The sequence below is a fragment of the Gracilinanus agilis genome, chromosome 2 (genome assembly GCF_016433145.1).
Source record: "Gracilinanus agilis isolate LMUSP501 chromosome 2, AgileGrace, whole genome shotgun sequence".
Classification (NCBI taxonomy): Eukaryota; Metazoa; Chordata; class Mammalia; order Didelphimorphia; family Didelphidae; genus Gracilinanus; species Gracilinanus agilis.
In genome coordinates this window covers 637,175,012-637,202,947 of record NC_058131.1, presented here as the reverse complement: position 1 = coordinate 637,202,947, position 27,936 = coordinate 637,175,012, and the positions used below count along the sequence as shown (strand labels likewise).

The window sequence follows — 27,936 nt, the reverse complement described above, 5'->3', positions numbered from 1 at the left end:
GCTATTATTACTATTACTATTATCATTATTATATACAAGGAGCTTTCATAAATATAGGAAACTATATGATCTTTTATAAATTCATTGAAGAAATATGCCTGCCCATTTTTTATGTCACTTTGTTTTTCTCTGTAGATGGTTGTGACAATATTTTCATAAAATATTATAATGATATATTAGGCCTGAAAATGCTAATTACATATGTGCACATGTGTGTATCAGAACTGTGTTTTGCTGGATGCATCTTAATTTTTGGCTTTCTTTTGCAGACCTCTGTAGGACTTTTCAATTTTAGTTGAAAGTTTCTCAATGGCCTTTTGGAATCAATTAACGTATTTCCAGAGTGGATTTCAATTACTCTACATTTCATCAATGTTGGAGTGGAAAGAAAAAGGTGGAATTGATTTGGGTTGAAAAGGTAAAATTATTGAAAATCTTTAAAACATTGTAGACATAATCTAATGCTTGTACAAGATAAATATAAATTTCTATAAAAACTTTAGTATTTTACAAAGTAGAACAAAAGTGAATTAACAGACAGCTAGCAAGCAAAGAATACTTTGCTTTAAATCCTTTTCCAGATACATCTGAAGTTCTGGCTTTTCCTTCAGATAATGGTATTGAATATACAGTTCCACTTTTGTTGATACTACTTTTCACAAAGGCCTTTTTATGTTTCTCTGTTTCATATCTCTATAATTCACAAAGCATTTTCCAGTCATTGTACTTATGATTGTTAGCAGAGTATAGTTTTTTTTGTTGTTATAGAGCAGCTCTAAATACTTTTAAATGGCTAAGTTATTTTTATTAATTTTTTTAGAATAAAGTTCTAGCAATGGAATTATTAGGTTAAAAGATATGATCAGTTTTGTGCTTATTGTATATTTCTATATTACTCTTCAAAATATTTATACAGATCTTCATTTTCATCAGCATTGTATTAGAACACCTACTAAACAGCAGCAACATTGGATTTTCTAATTTGGGGAGCATTTTACTATTCTGTTTCCTATGGTTTATATTTCTCTGTTAGGGAATTTGAATATCTTTTCACTGAGACATGAACAGTTTGTATTTTCTCCATAAATTGCTAATGTTTTTGGACCATTGATCCACTACAGAGTTTTTATTTTTTTATTGGGATGTATCCATTCCTTATACATTCTAAATGTTAGACATTTATCTAAGATTATTTTTGTTGTGCAAAATCCTTTTACTTTTGTTTTTTCAAAACCATTGATTTTTATTTCCAATTATTCTCTGATGAAAATGTTCCTATTCTCTACAGTTGAAACAAGTATGTTATTCTTTTTTTATAACAGCTTTTAAATGACTTTTAAAAAAAAAACATTCAGGTCACTATTCTAGTTAGTTTATTATGGTATATGATGGAGTTATGGATCCAAACCCATTTTGTGTCATACCATGATACCGTATTGACAGCAGTTTTTAATTGACTAGTGATACCATTCCCTAGTGCTTTTTGATGTGAGTTTAACAAATACTTATATTTTGTATATATTCAGTTTTATTTTCAAGCTTTCATTTCTTGTTTATTGATTGATCTTTTGCTCTATTATTTTTTCTAATGCCAGATAGATTTTTTTAAGGAATTATTGCTTGATAATACTGTCTGTGATTTGATAATATACTAGTTGTGCTTTGATGATTTTCTTTTTCATAGATCTCATTATCCTTGCCTCCCTATTTTTCCATAGAAATTTTATTATAATTTTATTTAATCCTATCAAATAACCTATTGTGTTTTGATTAGTATTGCATTAAGTTGATCAGATAGTTGAAGAAATATTAACATTTTTTACTATAGTGGCTTGAGATAACTATGAACAAAGACTATATCCTTATATTTGATTTTTCCTTGATTTTGGTTAATATCATTTTGAAAACTGGCTTTTCATAGGTCTCTTGTGAGTCTTGATAGATTATAATTTCATTGGTATGGAAATTCCTTTCAACATTAAAGATTCATCTGTTAACTTATTCTTAGAGAATTACATGAAACACTGAAGAGGATAAATGACTTGTCTGTGGTCATACCACTCATAATCCCAAGGGAAAACTTGAGCCTAGGTCTTCTCTATGCTAAAACTTGACTATCCACCTCACTATCATGCCTCCTTTAATAGACTAACAATCCAAATGGGGGATTTATTTTATCATTGTAAAAGTATTCTTATTTTTATCAGTTTCCTTTAATTTTTGTTAGTAACATGGGAATATAGATGGTTTTTTTAGATTGGTTTTTTAGTATCTCCATCCCAGTTAGTAAGTAATATTTTACTTCTAATAATTATCTTGGGTTTCCTGGATATATAATCATACATCTTCAAAAAAAAGAATATCTTAACTTCTTCAGTACTGATGATTGATTTAAAATTTTATTTGTTGTACCTTTTTTGCTATTGTTTAGATTTTTAAAAATTAAATAATAATGACAAGAGATGAAGAAAGAATTCTAGGGTTTGGGGAGAGGGATAGGGGACAGCCAGTGAAGATATACAGAAACGGGAGAAGTGACCTGTTTGAAGAATTAATTGCAAGAAAGTGAGTACCACTGGATCATAACATAGGTGGTGGTGAAGATAGGGAGTAAGTGTAAGAAATGCTGAAAAAGAAGGAGAGAGTCAAGTTTTAAATGGCTTTAAAAATCAAATAGATGGTTTTATATTTGATCCTGGAGTTAATAGGGAGTTACAGGAGTTGATTGAGTAGGGAGGTGACAGTCAGACATATGGAAGACCAGTTTGACAGTTGAATGGAGTGGACTGGAGTAGGGGAGGGCTTGAGGCAGGGAGAACAAGCAGAAGACTACTACAATAGTCCAGCTGTGAGAAGGGCCTGCATTTGGTTGGTTGCAGTGTCTAAGGGGAGAAGAGACCTTATGGGTCAGATATTGGGAAGGTAGAATCAACAGGATTTGGAAACATTGGATTCAGGAGTGAGAAAAAATGAGGAGTTTAGAATGACATCTAAGTTGCATGCCTAGGTAACTGGGAGGATGGTGGTACCCTACATAGAATATAGGGAAGAGAGGAGGGTTGGGGGAAAAAGATAAATCAGTTTAGTTTTGGACACATTGAGTTTAAGATATTTTGGGCCTATCTAGTTTGAGTCGTCCAAGATGCAGGTATCCTCTCTGCCTCCTAGAATCCTTAAGTTTCCTTCAAAATTCAACTTATGCATTACTTTCTATATGAAGACTTTCTTAATCTCCTTCACCTCTCTACCCCCATCTCTTGCTAGTGCTTTCTCCTCCGCTAAACTTTGCTTGCATCTATTTAATTTTTCTTATATGTGATTTATATCTATTATCCCCCCTGCTAGAATGCAAGGTTCTTAAGGTTAGGGTCTTGACTTTTGTCTTATACCACAATGATTAGTTCAGAGTAGGCACTCAATAAATATTTTTTGACCAACTAGCACCTAACATAGTACCTGGCACACAATAGTAACTTAATAAATACTTGTTGATTGCATCTCAAATTTTGTAGGTTAGAATTCTGTATAAGAATGTAATTGTTTCTTTGATTTCTTTTTGCCTTCATATCGCCTTCCTATTGTTTATAATTTGGTTTTACTATTTAAAAAAATAGACTTATCATTTAAAAATAGCTTTTGTATTTATCATCCTCATCACTTTTTTTCGTTTCTCTCTGAATCTTTTCTATTGGTTATTTCTTTGGGGTTTTTTTTGGGGGAGTTGTTTGGTTTGCTGTCATTGACTTTCTTTGAAGAAAACCAGAGATTGAAATTTAAAAGCTCTTGATTGAACTAAGCAATTATAATTACTTTTTTTTATAGTCCTTTCTGGCCCAGTCCACACTGAAACCTGAAAATTCTATGACTAGTGCTAGAATTTTGCTCTGTATAATTTCAAACTTCTCTTAGAGTTTAGTGACCCACTAAAGTCGTTGCCTCTGTGTATCACAACTGAATGTGGCAAATTATCAAAGAGATGGGAGTAACAGATCTTATTTGTCTCCTGAGGAACCTATAGAACTGAACACAGAGCAGCTGGTTTAAGATTGGGAAAGGAGTACAACAAGGGCATATATTGTCACCTTATTTATTTAACTTATATGCAGAGTACCTCATGGGACATACTAGGCTGAATGAATTAAAAGCTGTAATGGGAGAAATATCAACAATCTCATGTGCAGGTGATGCCACTATGATAACAGAAAGTCAAGAAGAATTAAGAAGCCTTCTGATGAGGGTAAAATAAAGTATAAAAAAACTGGCTTGAAACTTAAAAAAACAAACTACTAAGATTTTGCAGTTGGTCCCATTACTTCCTGACAAATAAGAAAAAATGGAAACAGTGTCATAGTTTATGTGCTTGGGCTCAAAGATCACTGCAGCTGTGAAATTAAAAGACACTTGCCTTTTGGAAGGAAAGCTATGGCAAATCCGTACAGCATATTAAAAAGCAGATATCACTTTGCTGACAAAGTTCTGTATAGTCAAAACTCTGGTTTTTCCAATAATAGCATGACTGAGAGAGTTAGACTATAAATAAAGGAAGGGGAGTGCTATAGAATTAATGCTTTTGAATTATGGTACTGGAGAAGACTTTAAAAAAAATTTACTTTTTCCAGATTACATGTTGATATAATTTTTAATATTTGTTTCTAACATTTTGCAATTCATCTTTTCTCATTTACCTCTCTACCAGCTCCCTAAGAATGCAGGCAATATGATATTGGTTGTACATATATTATATAACATATATTTCCATGTTTGTCATGTTGTGGAACAAGACATATATGCTTACACTAGAGAAAAATTCATGGAGGAAATCAAGTGAAGAATACTATGTTTCAATCTGCATTTGGACTCAGTCTGTTTCTTCTTTGGCAGTAAATATCCTTTTTCATCATGAGTCTCTTAATTGTCCTGGATTCTTGCCTTGTTGATAATAGTTAAGCCATTCAAAGTCAGCCATCATACATTATTATTGCTATTGTGCAGTGTTCTCCTGGGTCTTGCTCTCTTCACTTTGCATCATTTTATGTAAGTTTTTTCCAGGTTTTTATATGATCATTTTGTTTGTCATTTCTTATGGCATGATAGTCTTCCATTACAATCATATGTTACAACTTGTTCAACCATTTCCCAATTGATGAATATCCCTTCATTTTTCAGGTTTTTTGCCACTACAAAAAGAGTTGCTGTATTTTTGTACAGAGAGGTTCTTTCCCCCTATCTTTAATTTAATTTGGGATATAAGCCTAGTAGTAGTATTGCTGGATCAAAGGGTATAATACAGTTTTATGGCCCTTTGGGCATGGTCCTGGATTGCTCTCCAGAATGGTTGTATCAATTCACAGCTCCAATAGTATGTTAGTGTCTCAATTTTTCCACATCCCCTTCAACATTTATCATTTTCTTTTTTTTGTTAGGTCAGGCAGTCTGGTGAGTGTGAGGTGGTACCTCAGAGTTGCTTTAATTTGCATTTCTCTAGTCAATAGTGATTTGGAGCATTTTTTCATGTAACTATAGATAGTTTTAATTTCTTCATCTGAGAATTGCCTGTTCATATCCTTTAACCATTTTCCAGTTGGGGAATGCTTCATATTCTTATAAATTTAACTCAGTTCTCTATATAGCTGAGAAATGAAGCCTTTGTCCAAAGACTATAAAGATTGTTTCCCCCAGTTTATTGTTTGCCTTTTAATCTTAGTTGCATTGATTTTGTTTGTGCAAAAACTTTTAAATTTAATGTATAAAGTTAGATATTTTACACGTCATAATGTTCTCTATGTCTTATTTTGACCTAAATTCTTCCCTTATCCATAGATATGACAGGTAAATTATTTTATGTTCCCCTAATTTGTTTATTTTACCCTTTATTTCTGAATCATGTATCCATTTTGAGTCATTTACCTTGGTATTTGGTGTGAGGTGTTGACTCATTTTTTCCAAATTGTTTTCTAGTTTTCTGAACAGATTTTTGTCAGATAGGGAATTCTTATCCCCAAAACTTGAATCTTTGGATTTGGCAAACACTGGGTTACTACGATTATTTATTTACATGTGTCATACAAGTCATGTGGAATGCTTAATCTTTTTCATTGGTCCACCATTGTTTCTTAGCCAGTACTAGATTGTTTTGATGGTTGCTGCTTTACTTTGAGACTCTCTTGGATAGCAAGGAGATTAAATCAGTCAATACCTAAAGAAATTAATTCAAATTTCTCACTGGAAGGTCAGATATTGAAGCTGAAGCTTAAATTCTTAGGCCACATAATGGTAAAACTAACTAGGAAAAAAAAAAACCCAACCCTGATATTGGGAAGTTTGAAGGCAAAAGGAGAAGGGGCAGCAGAAAATAAGTGATAATGTCTTAGAAACCATGACCATAAACTTGGACTTCAAGAAATAGTAGAGGATAGAAGGGTCTAGCATGCTATGGTCCATGGGACCACAAAGAGTCAGACACAACTGAGTGACTGCACAACAACAATCACCAACCACCTTTGTAGTGGACATTTGTAGCCCACTACAAAATCTCTGGGCAGTGGATCAAGGGTGAACAGTGCTTGCTTAGCCCTGTCCAGATTATAGTTATCACAAAGACAATTTTCTTTTCCCTGGGATTAGGTACTGGGCATTATTTCCAGTATAGTACAGTACTGGGCCAGAATAATATGTGCTGATTTGGTAAACTGTATATAATACCTAGCTTGAACCTGCTTCCACAACAATCATTTTTACAATGGTGTTAAAATTTTTCCTGTTGTTGATATTTTATTTATTTCAAAACTATAAACTTTTACTTTATGTATTTTGTGACAGAAGGATTAATTGTATACATGTATTTAAGATTGATCTATTATCATTTGTTTAAAACCTTTTAGAATAAATGTCCTTTAATGATTTTTGGTTTGAATTTGACATTGTGCAATAGCATCTCTTAACCTTTTCATGACTTGGCAGTAGCATAGTAACATAAACTGTCTTTTTATTTTATCTCTATTTAGATCTTTCTGGATTGAATGTTGTTTCCTTTAAGCAGAAGATTATTGGATTCTGCTTTTAAATTATATTATTCTTTTTGTTGGAGATAGTTTGGTGAGATAGGTAGAATATTAGAAAACCTAAGTTCAAATTCTACTCCAAATACTTACTAGGTACATGATCCAGGGCAAGAATGTGACCAATAAAAGCATTCATTAAAGGACCTATCATGTGTCTGGTGTTGTGCGAGATACTAGTCAGTTAGAAAGCATTTATTAAGTAAAACCATCCCTGACTTTCCTTGTATTCTGGCAGGGATCTTTATATATATTCCAAATGAAAGTCTTGATGGTTGACAAAACTGAAGTCCAAGTTAAAAAAACTTACATTATCGTCAAAATTAGAAAGAATAGGGCAGCTGAGTAGCTTAGTGGATTGAAAGCCAGACTTAGAGATGGGAGGTCCTAGGTTCAAATCTGGATTCAGAACCTTCCTATCTGTTTGACTCTGGGTAAGTCACTTTAACCCCCATTGTCTAGCCCTTATCTCTCTTAAGATAGAGGGTAAGGATTAGAAAAAGTGACTTTGCTTAGAGCAGATGAATACCAAGAGTAAAAAAGAATAAGAAAATGTATATTTCTTACCCAAAAATTGACTAAAAGACAAACCAAAACAATTTTAACACTAAATGTAAATGGACTAAATATTATGCATTTATGTAGTACTCTATAGACATTATTTTATTTGATATTCACATTGTTCCAACTTGATTTCCTTTTGTTACTTTTTACTCTCTTCAAAGCTCTTATTTGGTCTTATACTTTTCATAACCAGTCCAGATTCTTGACTAATTTATGTATGTTGAGGATGTCTCTTAAATATCTTTTTATAAAATTTTAAACCCTTACCTTCCATCTTAGAATCAATACTGTGTATTGGTTCTAAGGCAGAAGGGCAGTAAAGGATAGGCAGTGGGGGTTAAGTGACTTACCCAGGATCACAGAGCTCAGAAGTGTCTGAGATCAGATTTGAATCCAGGACCTCCTGTCTCTGGACCTGGCTCTCAGTCAGCCAAGTCACCTAGTTGCCCCCAAATCTTGGATATCTTGCATGGTTTTTCATTCTGTCTGTGTTTTTTCTGGTTCTTTATCTGAATCATTAGTGTTTTATTATATTGGAAGTTTGCTTTTTAAAATTTTTGGTTGGCTTTAATTTTAATATGCGCATCTTTCTTTTGTGGGTAGGGCATGTTTTATTGATTTTTGGACGTGTTAGACTCTTGGCTTCCTTTGAGCCTCTCATTCTGCTAGACTGGATCAGTCCCTCAGAGCTATTTATCCTTTGGTATTTCCTATGTAGCTTTGTCATGGGTTATTTTATATTTTCTGAACTCTTAGAGATTCACATTATTAAAAGCTTTCATGTCTTTTTCACATTCTGAAGAGTAGAATTTTTTTTAATTAATTCCCTTTGAAGGTTCAAGTTGCTTTTATCTTCTGTCATTACTTAGTCATATCTACCCGCAGTATCAGAACCAGACTATGTAGTGATCTATTCATTTTGGTTATGGTCACCATTACTATATGTTGCTATGGTGAAAATTAATCATATTTGATCAATATGTAGCTGTGTTGGCAAACTTATGGCACTCCTACAGGCTGCTCCATTCCCTCTCTCCACAATGCCAGAGGACATTTCTCACATGAATTGACTCTTTGCCCTGCAGCCCAATGGGAGTGCTTTTTCTCTCCCATGTCTGGGGTAAGGCTCACATGGACATGAGGGTTGCAGATTAGGCACTTGATCTCTAGAAGGTTCACTGTCACTGGTCTATAGTATTTCCATTGCAATCTGTTGATTTTACAAATGAAGACATGTATGAATGTTGCATTTTTGAAAATTCATAACTCTTACTAATTAGGAGTTAAGTAATTCTGAAGTAAATTGTGTTAGGTGTTGTGTGTAGTCTTCCTTTTGGTGACAATTTTTAAACTCTTTTAAATAGGCAAAACTTAATAAGAATATAGTAAAATGTCTTTCTCACTATTGTCTAGCCCTCTTGCACTCTAACCTTATCCATACTTGGAAGTAAGAAAGTTATGGAATACATGTCTTATCATTTATACTATACTGTATAAGCTTCTTAAGGGCAGACGGCAGATATTAGTTGCATTTGTTTGCCTCTTGCTTAATGCTCAGCATAGTGCATTAAACATAATAAGATTTAAAATCTTTGGTGAATATTAATGTTGAATTGTTCTGTTTATCACTATTACTTAAATTCTGCCACATATAGTTATGATTGTCAATCTGCAGAGCCCTGACTGACCTGGAATAAATGAATCTTTGTCCCAATGTATGGACATCCAGAGGATCTGTAATGATTGCTGGCCCATGTCGCCATGTAGCACAGTGGCCTCCAGGCCATTAACCCTAGGGTCTCATCACTATGGCATCCTTTTCCTAGTGCACCTGCCTTCTTCCTCCAATCCCTCTGAGGTCAGAGGTTGAACTTCTAAGGCAATAGGCTGCCCTTTCTCCTTGAGTGACTATATCTGCACTCTGACTACTCTTTTGCCCCTTGCAAAAGCTTGTATGACTCCCAACCGCAGTTTCCCCAGGTGAAAAAATCCTTAGTTAAGACTGTATAAAAATGGAGATTGATTTTACTAGTTTTAGAACCTAGAATACCAGGCACTTTCCATTTTATCTATTCAAACAACACCACATAAATAAAAAAAATATTTGTATTTATTTATAATTACAACTGATAAATTGCATTTTTAATATTGAAGAGAAGAATAAAGACTGGAAACTTTTTTTTCTTTATTCATATATCTGAGTAGGAAGACTAAAACTTCTTAATAACAAGTTAGAGAAGGAATGAAGATGAATCTGTTTATTCTTTTATTCTACCCCTGAAACTGAATCATATTATATTCCTAATTTTTATTTAGAGTGAGTTCTAAAGTACCAAATCTTCATTGTGTAAGGCAGACATCTTAGAGCTACACTTGGATAATTTGGAAGGAAGAGCTTATAATTTATTACTATTATTTCCATATTTGATCCACATTTCTACGACAACTTAAAAGTTTTTTATAAGGCTTGTGTGCAAGGTAGGCACAGCTCACCTTTAATTAGTATATGCAGAATGAAGACTTTCTAGGAATATTATCATTTTTGCTTAATTTCAAATTATGAGTCATTTTCTCTTTGGTTGAAATTTCTAAGTTTTTTTTAAGTAGATCTGATTTTGATAAAGTAACCAAATTCACAATTTGAGGCATCGAATATGTTATTATTTCATTTTGGACATTGATACTTTTTGGTTGTGTTGAATGAATTTTAGCTAAGAATCTACACCATAAGCTGGTTTATGTGATCACTATAAGACAACATGAGTTTATCAAAGATAAATTATACTAGACTAACCTTATTTCCTTTTTTGACAGGGTTACTAGACTGATAGATCAGGGGAATACCATAGACCTGGATTTCAGCAAGGCATTTTGACAAGGTCTTTCATGCTATCCTTGTGGACAAGATGGAGAAATGTGAACTGGATGGTAGTATGGTCAGGTCGATTTGGAACTGTTTGAACAAACAATCCCAAAGGGTGGTGATTAATGGATTGATATCATCATGGAGGAAGGTCTCTAGTGGAAAGTCCCATGGCAATCTTTGGCCCTATTTTGTTCAATTTTTATCAGTGATTTGGATGATGATATACTTATCAAATTTATAGGTAATATGAAGCTAGGAGAGATAAATAATACATTGGATAACAGAATTGTGATCCAAAAAGATTTGTGCAGGCCAGAATGATGGGCCAAACTTAATAAGATGAAATTAAATAGGAATAAATATAAATTCAGGGCACCTAGATGGCCTGGTGGACAGAGTACTGGCCCTGCAGTCAGGAAGACTAATTTTCTTGAATTTAAATCTGGCTTCAGATACTTACTAGCTGTGTGACCATGGACAAGTTACTTAACCCTGTTTGCCTCAGTTTCCTTATCTTTAAAATGAGCTAGAAAAGGAAATGGCAAACTGCTCTAGTATCTTTGCCAAGAAAACCCCAAATGGGATCATGAAGAGTCAGATATGGCTGAAGAACAACTGAACAACAAAATATAGTGTCCTATATTTCACAAAATCAATTCCACAGGCGTAGGATGGGGAAAACATAATTAGACAACAATTTATGCAAAAAGGATGCAGGAGTTTTAATGGACTTTAATCCACTAACGTGAGTCATTGATGGGATATTGCAGCCCCAAAAGCTAACTGACTTGATCTTAGGCTTCAATAAAGAAGCCTAGTGCCCAGAACAAGGTACAATAAAATAGCAGTCCTAATGTAACCTGGCCAGACCACAATCTAGAGTAATGTGCTCAGTTCTAGGCGCCATATTTTGAGAATTAATAATTGAAGATTTATTAAGCTTCTGCTATGTTCCATATGCTGTGCTTGGTACCAAGGATTCAGAAGACATAAATGAAACATTCTCTGCCCTCAAGGAGTTTACATTTTGTTGGGAAGGTAACATGAACCCATATGCATTTCTCCAAAATAAATACAAGTGATTTTGGTAGAGAGGTACTCATCTGAAGGTCAGGAAGTCCAGAAAGTCTCATATACAAATTAATATTTGGGCTGTGCTTTGAAGAAAACTAGAGATTATAGGAAGTAGAAAGGAAGAAGTGTGTTTCAGGCTATTGTATGAGGAATAACAAGAAGGCCATCTTGGCTGGGTGGAATAAGTAGAGCAATGTACAATAAACCTGGAAAGGTAGGTTGGAACTAGGTTGTGAAAGATAATGACAAAATAGTACCAGAAATGATGAGACTTAAAATCATGCTGTATGATTTCAATTGATCAACCGAAAGAGCTGGGAATAGTGACTGAAAAGGGACATGATAATAGTGTGTGTGTATGTATATGTGAGTGTGTGGCCAAATATGATGGTATTTTCTAAATCTTCATTCTTTTTAACTTCTCTTTAGCACTTAACAATGCTGACCATCTTGCTCATTATATATTTTTGCCCTCTTTGGGTTTTGGGGATACTGTTCTCTCAATTCTCTTCTTAAAGTCTCTTTTACTAGATCATCATCTATACCATATCACTAGCCCCAAGATGTGGATATACCTAAATATTCTCTCTCAAGTGATGATCTCATTGTTTTCCATGGGCTTAATTTTCATCTCCATGTAAAATGACTTTCAGGTCTATATATCCAGATCCATTCTCTCCCAAGGTCCAATTCTACAATCCCAACTTCTTGTTGGTTATTTTTATTTCATTAAGGATATTAAAAAATGAACTAATTTTCCCCCCACAATATTACCCAACTTATGAACTTTTCTATTTCTTTTGTGGATCAGTACCATTCTTTTACTCAGGTTTGCAATCTTAGTTTCAATTTTTATTCCTCAATCTCATCACAATCACTAAACTGTCAAACTTTATTATTTCTACCTTTGAAAGAATATCTCTCATCCTTTCCTTTTCACTCCACCCTAGACAAGGCCCTTATCTTGCCTAGACTGTTATAATGGCTTCCTGATTGTTTTTTTTTTCTTCAAGTGTCTTAGTTCCATCTCTACACAGTGGCTAAAGTGATTTTACTAAAGTTCAGGTTTTACTATTTCACTTCCCTACTCAGTAAAATCCAATGGCTCTCTAGTACGTTTGGACTTAAATATGAATGACATTTAAAGTCCTTCATCATCAGACCTTACTTAACCTTTCTTTCTACTATTATTCTTATTCCTTTTCACTCACACTACCATCCAGCCAAAGTGACCCTCTTGTTAATATGTGCCACATAACTAATTCCATCCTTTTCTTCCTTCTTTGTTTTTCTTTAAGGCTCAACTGAAGCACCATCTTCTACAGGATACTTTTTTTGATCATCCTGGCTGCTAACAAACACTCTCCTCAGAGTTGCCCATTCTTTAGTATATGTTTTTATATACAACCACATACAAATACAGTATGTGTGTGCCTATACATCATGTCTTCCCACCCCCCCTCCCCAATAGAATGTAAGTTCTTGAGAGCAGGAGCTGTTTCTCTTTTATCTTTGTATTCTCTGTACTTGAAACAATTCTTGTCATTTAGTAGATGCTTAATAAAAGCTTGTTTCTATTTGTCTTTCTAATCGCTTCTCAGCCTTTTGGCTAAGACCAAGTGTAGTATCTATTTGTCTTTCCATTCCCTCAGCCATCACTCTATTTCATGTCTGTTTCATCCTCCACACACCACTTCATCTAAATAGGAATATTCTTAATGCATTTCTGATAAGATAATTCCTCTGCCCCCCCCCCCAAAAATATTTTAGAAGATCCCCAGGAAAGTTTTAAACACCTTACCGTAGTGTTCAAGATCTTTGATAATGTGGTGTCAACCGATCTTTCCAGCTTTTTGATTAAAAAATATTTACTGAGTGTCTGCAATGTGCAGGATTCTGTGCTAGACACTGGAGGAGGTACAGAGTTTAGATTAGGCATGCTTTTCATCTAATGGAACTTGCCATTTTGTTTGGATAAAATGACACTCTGATAACTGTAATATAAAATTTTACATGAGAATTGTACTAGAGAAGTGGAAAACAAAGTGATTTGTAGAACTGACCCAGGTAGGGGGTGGAAAGTGCTCATCAAGGAAGATCAAGAAAGCTTCCTGGAAAAGGTAACATTTGGCTTGGACTTTAAAGGGAATTCAACAGCCATGATGGGGAAGGAGGTGGGCATCCTTTTAGAACTAGGAGAAATATTTGTTCTATCATCTCTGAAAGATACAAGGAAGCCTTTTCCAGGTCCTCCTTTAGACAATGTATATAAAAGCAGCAGATTATTTGAAGGAGACACAATTGCAAAAGCATCTGGGTCATTTATTGTAAGGACAAACAGCTTTAAACACCAAATTAGTCCCTGAGGCTAACATATTGTTATCACATTAAATTGATCATAGTGATCAGACCAAGTTGTCAGAGGCAAATTATGTTCATTATGGTCCATTTAAGAAGCATATAATGCTTTTTAAAAAGAAAGATTTCACTAAAAACGGTTAAAACATAAATGGATAAGCTTCCTTTATTAAAACTTTGTATGATGAGAATATTCTTTCCCCAGTGCTACTGTATAAATGAATTACTTTGCTGTGATGAACAATCTATTCCCATAGCAAGAGTAATTGACAAAACTATCTTACATAATATTTTAATGTGTTAACCAAAAGTTTTCTTAATATTCCAGTGGATCTGTGGCCTCATTGATATAGCTACCCTCTCCAATGAGGCAAATTGCAAAGCTTCCATACCTGCTCATGCCTTAGATTTTTTCATGTGGTCCCCATAAATCTGTCTCTAAGGAATGAGGTAGAGAGGGAGAGAACCTAATTTGCTGAATATTTCAGTTTTATTCCACTCTAAAAGATACTAAGTAAGCATCCATGGATTATCTTTCTCAATATGTAAACAACCCAACTTATTTTTTTAAAGTGTGCATTTCTTTGATTTATTTTTATCACTTTTCTATACCTACAATATATTATCATTTTAAAAATTACATAAAAGAATGAGGAAATGTTTTGTTTGGGTTTGGGTTTTTTGTTGTTGTAGATCACTAGCCTTTGAATCTTACTTTTAGATGGTAAAATACCTATTAAATAGCTTTTAAGAAAAATTCTTTAAAGAGTAGTCAAAAATAGTTTACACAAACTATTTTAATTGATATACTTTTTTTCCTTTTTGTAAGAATTAAAATTTAGTTATTATATTTATATATTAAAATTATGTGGCCGCCAGGAATCAACAATTCAGGTTGATTCCGTAATTAAATCAGACCCAAGTCAGCATCGGGTTGAGGAGTTTATTTACAATCAGGAAGGTGAGTAGGGATAAAGAGAAGAGGGAGGTTAGAAGTCTAAATAAATGAAGCTGTAAGCCGCAAGGCCCAACAGCCGGATAGACAGAGTTTAGAATTGGCCAACTAGGCCAAGGAAGCCAGCCTAACTTACCCACGTGACAATACAGAGTGTAATCTGTCTGTGGTCTCAGGAGATGCTTCTTCTTCCAGTTCCAGACGGCAACTCCCCCCACAGGAAGTTCACTCACTTACTTAAAGAGAATGTGTCTTTCATCACTTCCTGTGGTCCACCTCTAATTCAAATGGACAAATGGCAGTTTCTACATTGATTTGGACTGCCCAAAGGGCAGTCCCTTATTCTTGATTTGTTACTTATTGTCACGTGTGGGTAACTCGTCTCCCCTCCCCACTAAGGGAGGTGGGAGTGACATCATTAGCATGCCTGGGTTGGGTAGATTTTTGACTATTAATGGGATCGAGCTAATTCTATTTACACATTTTGTATAATTGTGGACTTTTTTATGTTCTTGACTTCATAATGGGAGAAGGGCAGGACAAGTGGGGATTTTTAAAAAGTGCTAAGATGTAAAGTATAAAATGATTTTGGCCTTTTCGAGAAGTCACTGGGAATGTTAAGTCTGATGTGGAAACTCACATTGAACTGATGGAAATTTTAGGAAAAGATACATTAATTAATAAGCATTTTGAAGTGTCTACTCTGAACTATTAGGCCATGAGGGAAAAGAGGTGGTATACAAAAGAAATATGAGATATAGTCTCTACCAAAAAAGGAACTTCTAATTAGAGAGATAAAACTTAAACACATGTGCCTTCTTCTTAAACACATCACATAGTTTTCTAAAGTACAGTATAATTGGACTTGAAGCTTCTTCTTATATGAAATTACTTTAGCTTTTAATCATAGGTATAGGGTAATACAGTGGTTCCCAAACTTTTTTGGCCTACCGCCCCCTTTCCAGAAAAAAATATTACTTAGCCCCATGGAAATTAATTTTTTTTAAATTTTAATAGCAATTAATAGGAAAGATAAGTGCACCCGGGGCGGTGGCTCACTGCAGCACCCACCAGGGGGTGGTAGCACCCACTTTGGGAATCATTGGGGTAATATGATAAAAGTAGCATTTTGAGATTCATCACACAGAAGTATGCATATAGGCTACAGGTTGGGGGAAAATAACTAAAACATTTTTCAAACCTTAAAAAGTTAAACTAATGCCATATTTCCTCTGGTTGATGAAAACCTTGGATAAAATTGATGGCTATGAGAAGTGGGATTGTAGGGGGAATGAATGTGAGATATCTTGAAAACTAAAGCTTAGTGTTAGATTAGCTGTAGAGTCTAAGGGACAGGGAAGTCCTTCAGGAAGTACATCAGGTGAATCCAAAGTTTCCAGGATGGAACAAAGCAAGAGGAAGAGCATCATGAGCAGAAATAAGTGAACTTGGTTAGTTGGTGAAAGGGTGGCTGGTACAGGAGTAAAGTAAAATTGTGAAAGGACTGATTTTCATCTTCTTAATCTGAAAGGTATGTTAACCATCTGATCTTAGAAAAAAATTCCAGATCACTATTTTATATTGAATGACAGGCTAAGAGTTGGGCAGAATTATTAAGATAATTAATTAATTAATAATTTTGTGTTTTTGGTAGATACTCTTGCTGGGCTATGGATATCAAGGTGATCTCTGATGTAATAAACAATCTTTCAAAACTCTCACAGATCCTCTAAAAGTGTAATAATATGGGAAACTGAATTTATAAAAAGTTACTTTTTTGAGTATTGTCCAAAGAAGTTACTTTTTGATATCACTCAAAAGATAATGATATTTTTATGTCTTTTATAGCTCACTATCATCATGGGAATTATAGGATTTTAAACTCTAAGGGAATCACTGCATCACTGATTTTAGAGGTGAAAGGAACCTTAAAGGTCTTCTTTTTCTGGAAACTGAAGCCCAGAGAAGATATGTCAGTTGTTAAAGGGCACCTAAGTAGTTAGGAGCAGAGATGGGATTGGAAAGAGCTTTTGGGTCTAATTCCATCACATTTACCATTATACTCTCCTACTTCTTCTGTTTAAACCTTTTGTTTAATGTAAATTCTAGCTTAAATGACATGCTGAAAGGCACCCAGGTGGCAGGTGGCAGTACAGAAATTTGAATTTGAGGCCATAGATTCCAAACCCAGTGGGCTATATTGCATGATTATAAGTTAAGTCTTCAGGTGAATGTAGAGATATAAGATATATGTAGAGATATAAGCAAACTCTAATTTGGACTAATTCTGGGAAAATATACAATGAAACAGACAGATCAACATAGTAAAATAGAGGAGTGAATTTGGAATCAGAGGACCTGGATTTAAATCCTAACTCTGTTACCTATAGGACCACAGGCAAATCACCCACCCTTACTAGGCCTGAGTTTCTTCTTATGTAAATGAGGGTTTGGACTAGGGAACTTCTAAGGTCATTGTTCATTCATTTCAGTTGTGTCTGACTCTGACCCCATTTGGGGTTGTCTTGGCAAAAATACTGGAATGCTTTGCCATTTCTTTCTCCAACTCATTTTATAGTAGAGGAAACTGAGGGCTTGCTTAAGGTCCGGGTACCTTATGGAACTTTTAAGGTCCCTTCTGCTAAATCTATAATCCTGTGATATAGTTGAAGAGAACTCTTGAAGATCTGAAGATTGCCCTGAATATGCATTGATTGGTGGAAGGAAAGGCCCACCCTTTTCAGGAAAAAAAAAAAAGAAGTATAAAGGAAATGTTAGGAGGCAGAAGAGAATAGCTGTTTTTAGCAGCAACATGGTAGAAAGTAGCTTTTCCTTTGCTGGTGATGGGGAAGGGATCCAAAGGAGGAGAGGCAATAGAGTAGTAGAGCCCTCTAGTAGGAAAAGTCTCTTTTACCTAAGTAACCTTTGTAGAAACTCTGTGTGTGTATGTGTTTGTGTGTGTGTGTGTGTGGGTGTTTGTGGGTATCTGTATATGTGTAGACAGCTCAGGATTCAAGTAACTACCTTTTATAGCTCCTGGAAGCATGGGGCATCTTTGCTCTCCATTCATATACCTATAGAAGTGGCAGATTGCAACAATAGCCTGTGAAGGCATGGAACTCCTTTCTGGGTATTAACAAATGAAAATAAAACAGTGTCTTGAATACAGGATAATGCTGAGCAACAACATAGTACTCTTGTGCTCCTTTGCTTGTGTTATATGATTTCCAGTCTTGTAAAAATCAAAAGGAAGGTACATATGTAAAAGGGAAAAAATAGGGTTTTGGTTGGACTAAATATTTAAATGAGTGGTCGCCAAGAATTGAATAAATATCAATTTTAAAATGAATTTTGATAATTTATTTATAAAATATAGTAGAGAGTGGAAGTAGAGAGATGAGAAGAGGGTAGAGTGAGAGATCTAGCTTAATGAGCTAGACTATGTGCTCAATCCATAGCTTTACTCCGGCAGGGCTCCAGAGGTCCCAGATGGAGAGCCTAAAAGTCAATTAACAAGGGTTTAGCCACGAGGGCTTTTTTCCAATCAAGGGCCTCTCTGGAGGTTAGTACCTCCAGGGAATCTAAGGGAATCAGCCTTTTTCACTCACCATGTGTAATTCTAAGGGAGAGATTTAAGAACAGTCTCACCAAGCCCAAGGTCCCAACCAGAGTTCCTCCAGGTCCAGTTCCAGGCTGAAGAGAAGAGCAGAACACCCACTCAAGCTTCAGCTCCAGAAACAGAACAAGAACTGACTTACAGGAAGTTGTCACTCTATTTTAGAGGCACTTCTTTTATGTCACTTCCTGTGCCTTCCTCTTACTTTACGTGTCCAATCACAACAAATGCTTTGCTTAGGATTGCCCAGGGGACAGTCAGTCAATTCTAATTCGTCACCTACTTTCGCACTTGTGGGTTGCAGACTTCTCCACTTGTGAAATAAGTGGTGGTATTTATACCTTTGGTGATTAAATCTAAAAATGGGCAGGGTAGGTTTAATCTCATTATCACATATAAAAAAAGTTTGTACTTAATATCTTAAGAGATTAGTATTTTGAAAATAACAAGCAGGAAAAAATAGTGATTAGTCCATCAATATGATATTGATTTTCATATCTTGTATAACTTCAGGATTTAAAAAAGGAAACAATTGAAATTCTTCCCAGATTTTAAGTCATGGCAAGAGTAATACCATATGATTAATCAGTCAGCAAGCATTTATTAATAATCTACTATGTTCCAGGCCCAGTGCTAGGCATTGGGAATACAAAAAATGAGGCAATACCTATTCATTCTTTCTGGGGAAATAATCTATGCATATATAAGTATAGAGAAAAATCAATTACAAGGGAGAGGAGGTGGTTACTAGGAGTTGTGGAAGGAGGTTAGGAAAGGATTCATATAGAAGGTGGTATGCAGTGTATATCATATGGCTTCCTTTTTCTGTCTTACCTGCCATCACTTCCTCCCACCAACTCTTTATTTTGAACATCATCAACCCATATATGGATATCAGTTATGGGATTATGGACCATACCAGAAGGTTCCCATTAAGTTAGAAGTAATAAAAAGCTCCCCTATGCCTTACCTAGGCCCAGTGAAAAGACTTGGAGATCTTTCTCTCTACCTTTATCTCAATGATTATTAAGAAAGTAAAAATATTTTTATTAAGTCAGCTAAGATTTTATTTTCAGAAGTGACATTGCTGGGTTGTTTTGTTGTTGTTGTTGTTTATTTTTTAATGTATTGGTTCTAAGACAGAAGAGCAGGAAGGGCCAGGCAACAGAAATTAAGTGACTTGCCCAGGGTCACACAGCTAGGAAGTGTCCGAGGCCAAATTTGAAGCCAGGGCCTTTATCTCTAGGCCTGGCTCTTAATCCACTAAGCCACCTAGCCATGCTCGATTTTGTTTCAGAGTAAGATAGGAGAGAAGATATAACTGATAAATTGAGTAAATCTTGATGCAGTGGGGTAATATTTATAACTTGCCAAATAACTCATTTCTGAGAACACTTTGGTTTTGATAGTGGTTGCTTTGCACATAAGTCAGCTCTAATAAATATCTGTCTAGGTCTTGAAACGAATTTCCACAAGAGCAAGAGTAAATGATAGGCTTGTTTTTCATTCAGATTTTGTGAGTTTTTCCATTAAATTGTTTTATTTGAACTAGACCTTTGATTTCATCAACGTGTAGAGGGACAAGTATAGGCTGACAGTTCTACAACTTCCTACAGCCAGGGCACTTAGACAACTAGGGTATGCATGTCATAAGCAGATCCTGAACCCAGGTTTTCTTCACCTGGAGGCCAGCTCTCTATTATATCAAGAACTCTCTCCCAGTTAATAGAATAATCCCTTATTTAATAATTTTACTCCTTCATATATACATATTTTGTTTCCCCAAAAAATTATAGGACTATAATTTATACTTCATCCTTTGTATCCTCCCAGTGTGTACCATGAACTGAGCCCTGATGGAAGATAAAGATTATAAAAAGCAGAGACAAGGGAGAGTATTGGGGTGGAGATGCTCATGTGAATAGAAATGGAATGTCAGGTTTAAGGGGGCTTGTTTAGCTGAAATTAGTATATGAAGTTAAGTAATGTGAATCAAGGCTAGAAAAATTGAAGTTAGATTATAGACTGAAGAGTTTGCATTTTCTCCTACTATAGTTAATAGGGAGGTACAGAAATTTTTGATCCAATTAAGTGACATGGTCAGAATATTTTGGCAACTATATGTTAGATAGATTAGATGGGAGATCCACTGGAAGAAAGGAGACCAATTAGGGGTTTATTTTGATAACTTCAGGAAAGAAGAAATAAAAACCTGAACTAGGATAGAGATCAGAGTACTAATGTGAGAGAACTAGAGGTTTAAAGATTTAGAAAGCTTTACAAGTACTTCAGAAATGGAAGTTTGCAGAAGGGAGGTGGGTTTCATTTTTGTTTTTGAATCCCTAGCACCTACCATGTTGCTCTACATATAGTAAGCATTCAATAAATACTTGTGGAATTGAATTTGTTAAATTTGGTTATTCAGTTAAGAATAGTCTTCACCATTGAAGAATATCCAGGTGTTTCTTAGGATATTCTCAAAATGAGACATCCTAAACTGTACTCAACTGAATTCTATAAAAAACTTCTTCATTCCTTTTGTAGTTAGTAAAGATAATGTCTTATTAGGAGGTTGGAGGTCTGCATGAAGTCCAGAAAAAGGAGAGCCAAAACAGAAGAATTTGTGAATATCTATTCAGTAATGTGTAGGGGTGAGAACACTCTTAGTTACAAAAACAAACAAACAAACAAAAACAAACCAACAAACTTAACTGTATTTTTTTAACATAACAGACACTCCTCTCTAAATACCCTCAGAAACCTTCCTACAGAATACATTCCTGCACTCCGCCCCCAACCAGTTTGTTGGTTAATTACAGAAAGGAAGGATATTTTGTTTAATTTTGCTAGTATATTAATATTGACCACTATATTTGACCAACGTTTTTGTTTCCTACTAATGCTGATTTTGTATCATATGGATTTGAATGTACTGGGTTTTTTATGGCTTAGTTTTCTTCTCTGTTCACAGTTTCTTATATCTTCCTATATTTTTTAGAATTTTCATATTCGTCATTCTTTATGTCAATAATATTTCATTATATATCTAGTTATAGATACATATGTATTTGTTTTTATCCCCCTACCAATGGGCACATATTTTGCTTTTAGCTTTTTGTTACCACAAGGCAGTCAAACAGATTATTACTATTGTTTTATTATCAGTAACCTTCTTGTGAGTATATTTCTATAGTAATGGAATCACTAGTTTAAAAAATCATGAATAACTTGGTTCTCTTTCTTGCATAATTCCAGATTGTTTTCCAGCTGAACCAATTTACAGCTCCACTAGCGATGAATAAACTTGCCTGTTTTTACCTAGCCATTAATTTTCCCATCATTTGCCAATTTTGTTTGCTTGATGGGTATGAGATAATAATTCCTTATGACTGGCTTGATAGTAATCCCCCTTAAGAGTATCCAATTCCTTTTGTTTAGTGCAGTGGGAAGCAGTCTGGGTGTAGTCAGAGGAGTGAGGCTCCAATTCTGACTCTGTCATTTACTACTTATGTGACTTTGGACAAGCCATTTAACTTTTGGAGGCTATAATTACCCCTTCTATAAAATTGAGGGAAAGGGAATTGGAGATGGACTAAGTTTCTTTTTTTCTAAATCAGACATTCTTAACCTTTCCTGGACTCCTTTGGCAATCTGATGGACCCTGTGTACCCCTTCTCAGACTAACATTTTTATATGCATAAAATAACATGTGAAAGTAAGAAAAAAAGTATCAAAATATAGTTATCAGAATGTTCTTTTTTTAAAGTGCATGGATCCTGGATGGTCCTTGCTCTAAATCTGTGATCCTTTTCCTATAGTCCTTTGACTGCATTTTCACTAAGCAACCTTACAGTATTGATATTTGGGCCTCTGAATGGTTAATATCCATTCACAAGGGAAATGTCTTGTGCAGATGATAACTGATTCATTTTCTAGGCATATTTCCCATTCTAAATAATTAAATAAGCAGAATGTTTTCTAAATCAGTCTGTTTTATTTTTTAATTTGATCAGTACAAATTGGCTTTCTATAGTTTAGCCAACTCTTGTTGGGTTGATGAAACTGACTTTTAAAGTATACAAAGCTCAAGACTAACCTTTCTGCTGTGTATGGTCACTAGAAAGCCACCTAACCTGTATTCCACCATTGTTTATAACTTTTTGCTGCAAAACTATTTACATTTTAGGTACCCAATAAGTATTTGTTGAGTTGACCTGAATAGTGTAAAGTTGTAATTTAGTTTTACTTTTTCAGGTATAAGAAATCATAAACTCAGAAGGTGAATATGGGTGAAAAGAAACCAGAGCCTCTGGACTTTGTGAAAGATTTTCAGGAATATCTCACTCAACAGACCCACCACGTGAACATGATCTCTGGATCAGTTAGTGGAGACAAAGAAGCAGAGGCTCTTCAGGGAGGTAGAATAAATATTATTATGTATTTCACCTACCCAGGCTGCATTGTAAACATTTACTTTGAAGAACAAACTATTGGATGAATTGTTTTTTTAATTTGAGTATTTTATTAATTGCCATTAAATTGGGAGAGACAATGAGTTCTAAGGAGTTAATCTAATCATTTATAGCAAAACAGAATAGTGAATAGGTGTCCTAGAAATCTGAAGACCTGAGCTGTCTGTGACATTTGGTAAACTATTTGACTACCATGAGCCAATTACTTGGATTCTTTGCACCTTAGTTTCCTTATCTGTAAAATAAAGGGATCAGACTAGAAAAGGTTATCAATGACTCCACACCAGGCCTAAAGTTCTGTGATTCTTAATGTTAATTGGTGCCAAATCTTTAAATTTTAGCTTAGGAGCTTAATAACAAGACAAGAATTTGAAGATCTTAATAAACAAATACTACTTAGAACCTATGTGTACAGTACTTTGAATTGAATGTAAAAGTAAAAACTCCATTAATTCTTTCAGACTAAAGCAACAGAAATTTGTTCTGTGTGGCATAACATGACAATCATGAGTATTTGGGGGGATTGGTTAACAGACAACTGTGTTCAGTTATGCCAGTAACTTTAAAGTAAAATTTTTACAAACCCATATGCTTGTTTTCCTTTTGTGAAATAAGGATTTTGAGGAATTCTAAAGGAGTAAGTGAACTGAATTGAAATTTTAAACAAAAATGAAAGAAAAACAATAAAATAACAACAAAAGGAAGTCTTCAAAAAGAAAAACAAGAGGATGTTGGTTTCCATAGAATCAACCTCAGTTCTCACAACATGTATTTCCTTCTTGTAACTTAAAGGTTGTACTAATAAATAAATTTCAACATGATCAATTAAATTATCATTTCTAAATGATTTTGTACCATATTAGACCAAAATTAAAATTGTAGTAGTAATTCTAGACTTGATTTCTGTTGCAATACTTTGTTTATAGCTGGGACAGATGGTGATCAAAATGGACTTGATCATCCATCTGTTGAAGTTTCCTTGGATGAAAACTCAGGAATGCTGGTGGATGGATTTGAAAGAACATTTGATGGAAAGCTTAAATGTCGATACTGCAATTATGCCAGCAAAGGAACAGCACGGCTTATTGAACATATTAGAATTCACACAGGTAATGAAATAGTTTCTTAGTGTATATGTGTGGATGCTTGCAATAGTTTAAAAATGAATAACATTAATAAAGAAGTTTCCCTATCCATCAGAGATATGTGTTGGAGAAAGTTCCTTTCTGTAGTATTCCTGTCCTGGAGGGTAAGCAGAACTCCACAACACTGCTTCTACTATATACCCAGCTTCTTGCTGCACCTTGGCATTTACCTACTCATGCTGCTTTATATCATGCTGATTAACAGTGGAGTTTTGCACTTTTGAGTTATCAGGACTGTCTGTATTGGCATTAGGGTGTAGCTGGTAGTGGTGGGGGAAACTGTTATATTTCCAAATTATTTTGTAAAATTTGGCAGTAGTCTCATCAAGTAAAAATTTTATGCAAATTTTTTGAGCGTAATGTACTAATAATAACTTGGACGTAATGGTTGGAAAAGTGTTTCTTGCCACTATGTTAATTTTGAAGTAGAATGGTCTAAATACATGCAGAGGACAAGAAAGCTACGTATATAATTGTTTTAGTGCAATTTTAAGCTATTAAAAGCTTTTAAAACATCCCATATAGACACATATACACAGATATCTAATACATTCTGGTGTAAATTATATAGCTATACATTATGATATATGATATGTTGATAGTTTTCTGCAATTTAAGAGTCTTAGAGAAATGGCTAGAACAGAAAGGCTTTCCCCATGGTCACACAGCCACAATGTGTCAGAGGCAGGACTTGAAGCTTTGTCTTCCTGGCTTCAGTTTCCTCTCATTTCACCATATGAGTATTATGATGTAGGGAATATCATTGTTAATCAAATATTATGATTGTTCCACTGTTTCTTCTGATCTACAAGAGCACTGGTTAGAACTAAAAAAAAATGTTTAACAAAATAGTCTTTGGTAGACCTGAACATCACAAATATTATACCATTGAGAAGAATAATTTATATTACTTATGTGTGTGATCACTTTCCTTCTTGAATTTCTTGTAACTTAGAATGGGCCTTGCTTTTATACTTATGATCTAGTTTGTTAAATGCTTAATTCTTTGCTCCTTGAAGACAGAGTCTTTCCTCTCATTTTTGCATCTCCAGTGATTAACTTTTCCTAGAACTAAGTAAAATTTTTGTTAATTTAAATAACCTATGGTAATTTTTAGTTGTATTCCAAATATATAATTCTGTGCATATCAAGATATTTCTTCTATACATTTCTAAATTCAATGAATAAATGATCATGAACTTTTCTATTAAATGTGCTTCTATTATCATCTTTCCTTTATTTTTACAGGTGAAAAACCTCATAGATGTCACTTATGTCCATTTGCATCAGCTTATGAGCGTCATCTGGAAGCCCATATGCGTTCCCATACTGGTGAAAAACCATACAAATGTGAATTATGTTCCTTCCGCTGCAGTGATAGAAGTAATCTTTCCCATCATCGTAGACGTAAACATAAAATGGTACCAATTAAAGGTACTAGGTCTTCCTTAAGCAGCAAGAAAATGTGGGGGGTTTTACAAAAGAAGACTAGCAATCTAGGGTACAGCAGGAGAGCACTAATCAATTTGAGCCCACCTTCCATGGTGGTTCAGAAACCAGATTACCTGAATGATTTTACCCATGAAATCCCAAATATCCAGACTGATACCTATGAAAGCATGGGAAAAACGACACAGACTAGTGGCTTGCCGAGGGACCCACAAGAACTCATGGTTGACAACCCTTTAAATCAGCTATCCACTCTAGCAGGACAGTTATCTAGCTTGCCACCTGAGAATCAAAACCCAGCATCTCCTGATGTTGTTCCATGCCCTGATGAAAAGCCTTTTATGATTCAGCAGCCCACCACTCCAGCAGTTGTTTCTGCTGTATCAACAAGTATGCCTCAGAGCTCCTCTCCTACAAGTCCCGAACCTCGGCCATCACACAGTCAAAGGAACTATAGCCCTGTGGCAGGCCCAAGCAGTGAACGCAGCGCTCACACTAGTACTCCCAGCATAAGTAACAGCCAGCCCAGCACGCCAACTCCAGTCCTGCCAGTTCAGGACCCTCAGCTTCTGCATCACTGCCAGCACTGTGACATGTACTTTGCAGACAATATCCTTTATACTATTCATATGGGATGTCATGGGTTTGAAAACCCTTTTCAATGTAATATATGTGGATGCAAATGTAAAAACAAGTATGATTTTGCCTGTCATTTTGCAAGAGGGCAACATAACCAGCACTGATACAAAACAATCACATCATGCTTTTTTTGTCTTTTCTAAAATTTCATGTTTTCATCATCCTTTTAATAAGGCGTCTACTAATTTGAGAGATCATATTTTTTGTTTGTAAGATGCAAATTTGACAATGGAGACAAAATTTTCTTTTCTGAGCAGGATCATTTATGTTAGTGATAAGGTAGATAGGATTTAATTCAGTTTGAATCCCTCCCCCCACCCCCTTCATTCAGTGGATAAGAATCAGAGTGCACTTCTGTCTTATGAGCCTTCATTTAAATTTCCTACATTTAAGACCCATAAACACTTCATAATGCTCATCCAAGTTCTCAGTATTTCTATTCACATATTATTTCAGCTTGTAGAAGTGGTTTGGTACCTTATAACTTCTACCATGTTCTAAAATGGTGATTTTTAAAAATTTTACTAAACCAAACCACTTAAAATGTTTAATGGAAGGGATGTTTTAAAATGACACTTAATTGATAACTTCATGCCCATGTATTGAGTTCAAGCAATCAGTTAAACTAATAAGGGGTTCAACTGGTTTTACCTTAGGAAATTGCCTTTTTGCCAAGAGAAAAATGAAAAGCAGTTTCTGATGTTAAAAAAGTATAATTGTTATTTTAAAAATTCACATACCATTTTCTTGAAAAGTAAAAGAATCCCAGTATCTAAAATTATTTTGAAAAATATGTTGTTCACTTTTATGATATAAATAACATTTCATCTTTGTATCTTTTTTACTGTTTTGGCATTAGCAAAAAAGTGGTGTTCATTTTCCATTGCATTTACACTATTGCACTTTCAGTCTACAGAAAAAAAATTTTGAACTAATAAGCGAAATAAAAATATATTTGTTGGAGAGTACCTGTTATTTCACAGAAGAAACGTCTTTTTCTTTTAACATTGTGCTTTTTAATTTTAAATTTGTTCTGGTGTTATAGGCATCAGATAGACCAGATAACTAATAGGAGTTAAAATTTCCTCCTAACAATTTGATTACCAAAGACGAACATCAGAATGTCATCTTTTATAATTACTTTTTTGGTCCTGGAAAATATCCTTCAAAAAGGTTTTGGGGTTTTCTGCACTTCCTTCTGTCCCTTACCCGACAATCTTTTCTGAGAAAGCTACAGAACTCTGGATGTGTGTGAAAAAACTTAGATTTGAAAAAGTAATCTAACATGAGTCAGAGTATAAGCCTATTCAAAACCAGCCTTAAACTCTTGTGTAAATTATAGGTTAGTATCAGTACTTTTTTGGATTCAAACTCATGTTCATTTGCAGTTATGCCAAACAGTTAAAAAATAATGATTGTGTATAGATAGATAAACAACTATGAAGGGCACTTATGTCAGTTCAATAAAGGATGGAAGAGTAACAATGGGGACAAAATTTCCTAAATTGACATTTGATATTTTAGGGATTATAAGAAGTAAGGTGAATTCGTTTAAAAAAGGTTACTCTTTTCTAACCATATGTAATAAAAAAAAGAAATAACTAGGTTGGTTAAACAATAAAATATATTCTTCTTGACTTTAGGATTCTGTGTATTTATTGATAATTTCAAAATATAAATATAAAAATAGTTTTAATCATAAAATAATACTAGTCTTGCAAAGAAAATCTTAAATTTTAC

General features: G+C 34.5%; 1 protein-coding gene and 1 pseudogene across 1 annotated transcript; both read left to right on the top strand.

Annotated features, from left to right (window-relative positions):
* The first annotated feature begins 353 nt into the window (after positions 1–353).
* On the top strand, positions 354–27,162 carry IKZF5 (IKAROS family zinc finger 5). Its single transcript, XM_044665659.1, has 4 exons — positions 354–418; positions 22,746–22,909; positions 23,890–24,072; positions 25,357–27,162. The coding sequence occupies exons 2-4, from the start codon at positions 22,777–22,779 to the stop codon at positions 26,298–26,300; spliced, it is 1,260 nt and encodes a 419-aa protein (XP_044521594.1). The 5' UTR covers positions 354–418; positions 22,746–22,776; the 3' UTR covers positions 26,301–27,162.
* LOC123238567 lies at positions 13,152–13,312 on the top strand (annotated as a pseudogene).
* Positions 27,163–27,936: the final 774 nt, after the last annotated feature.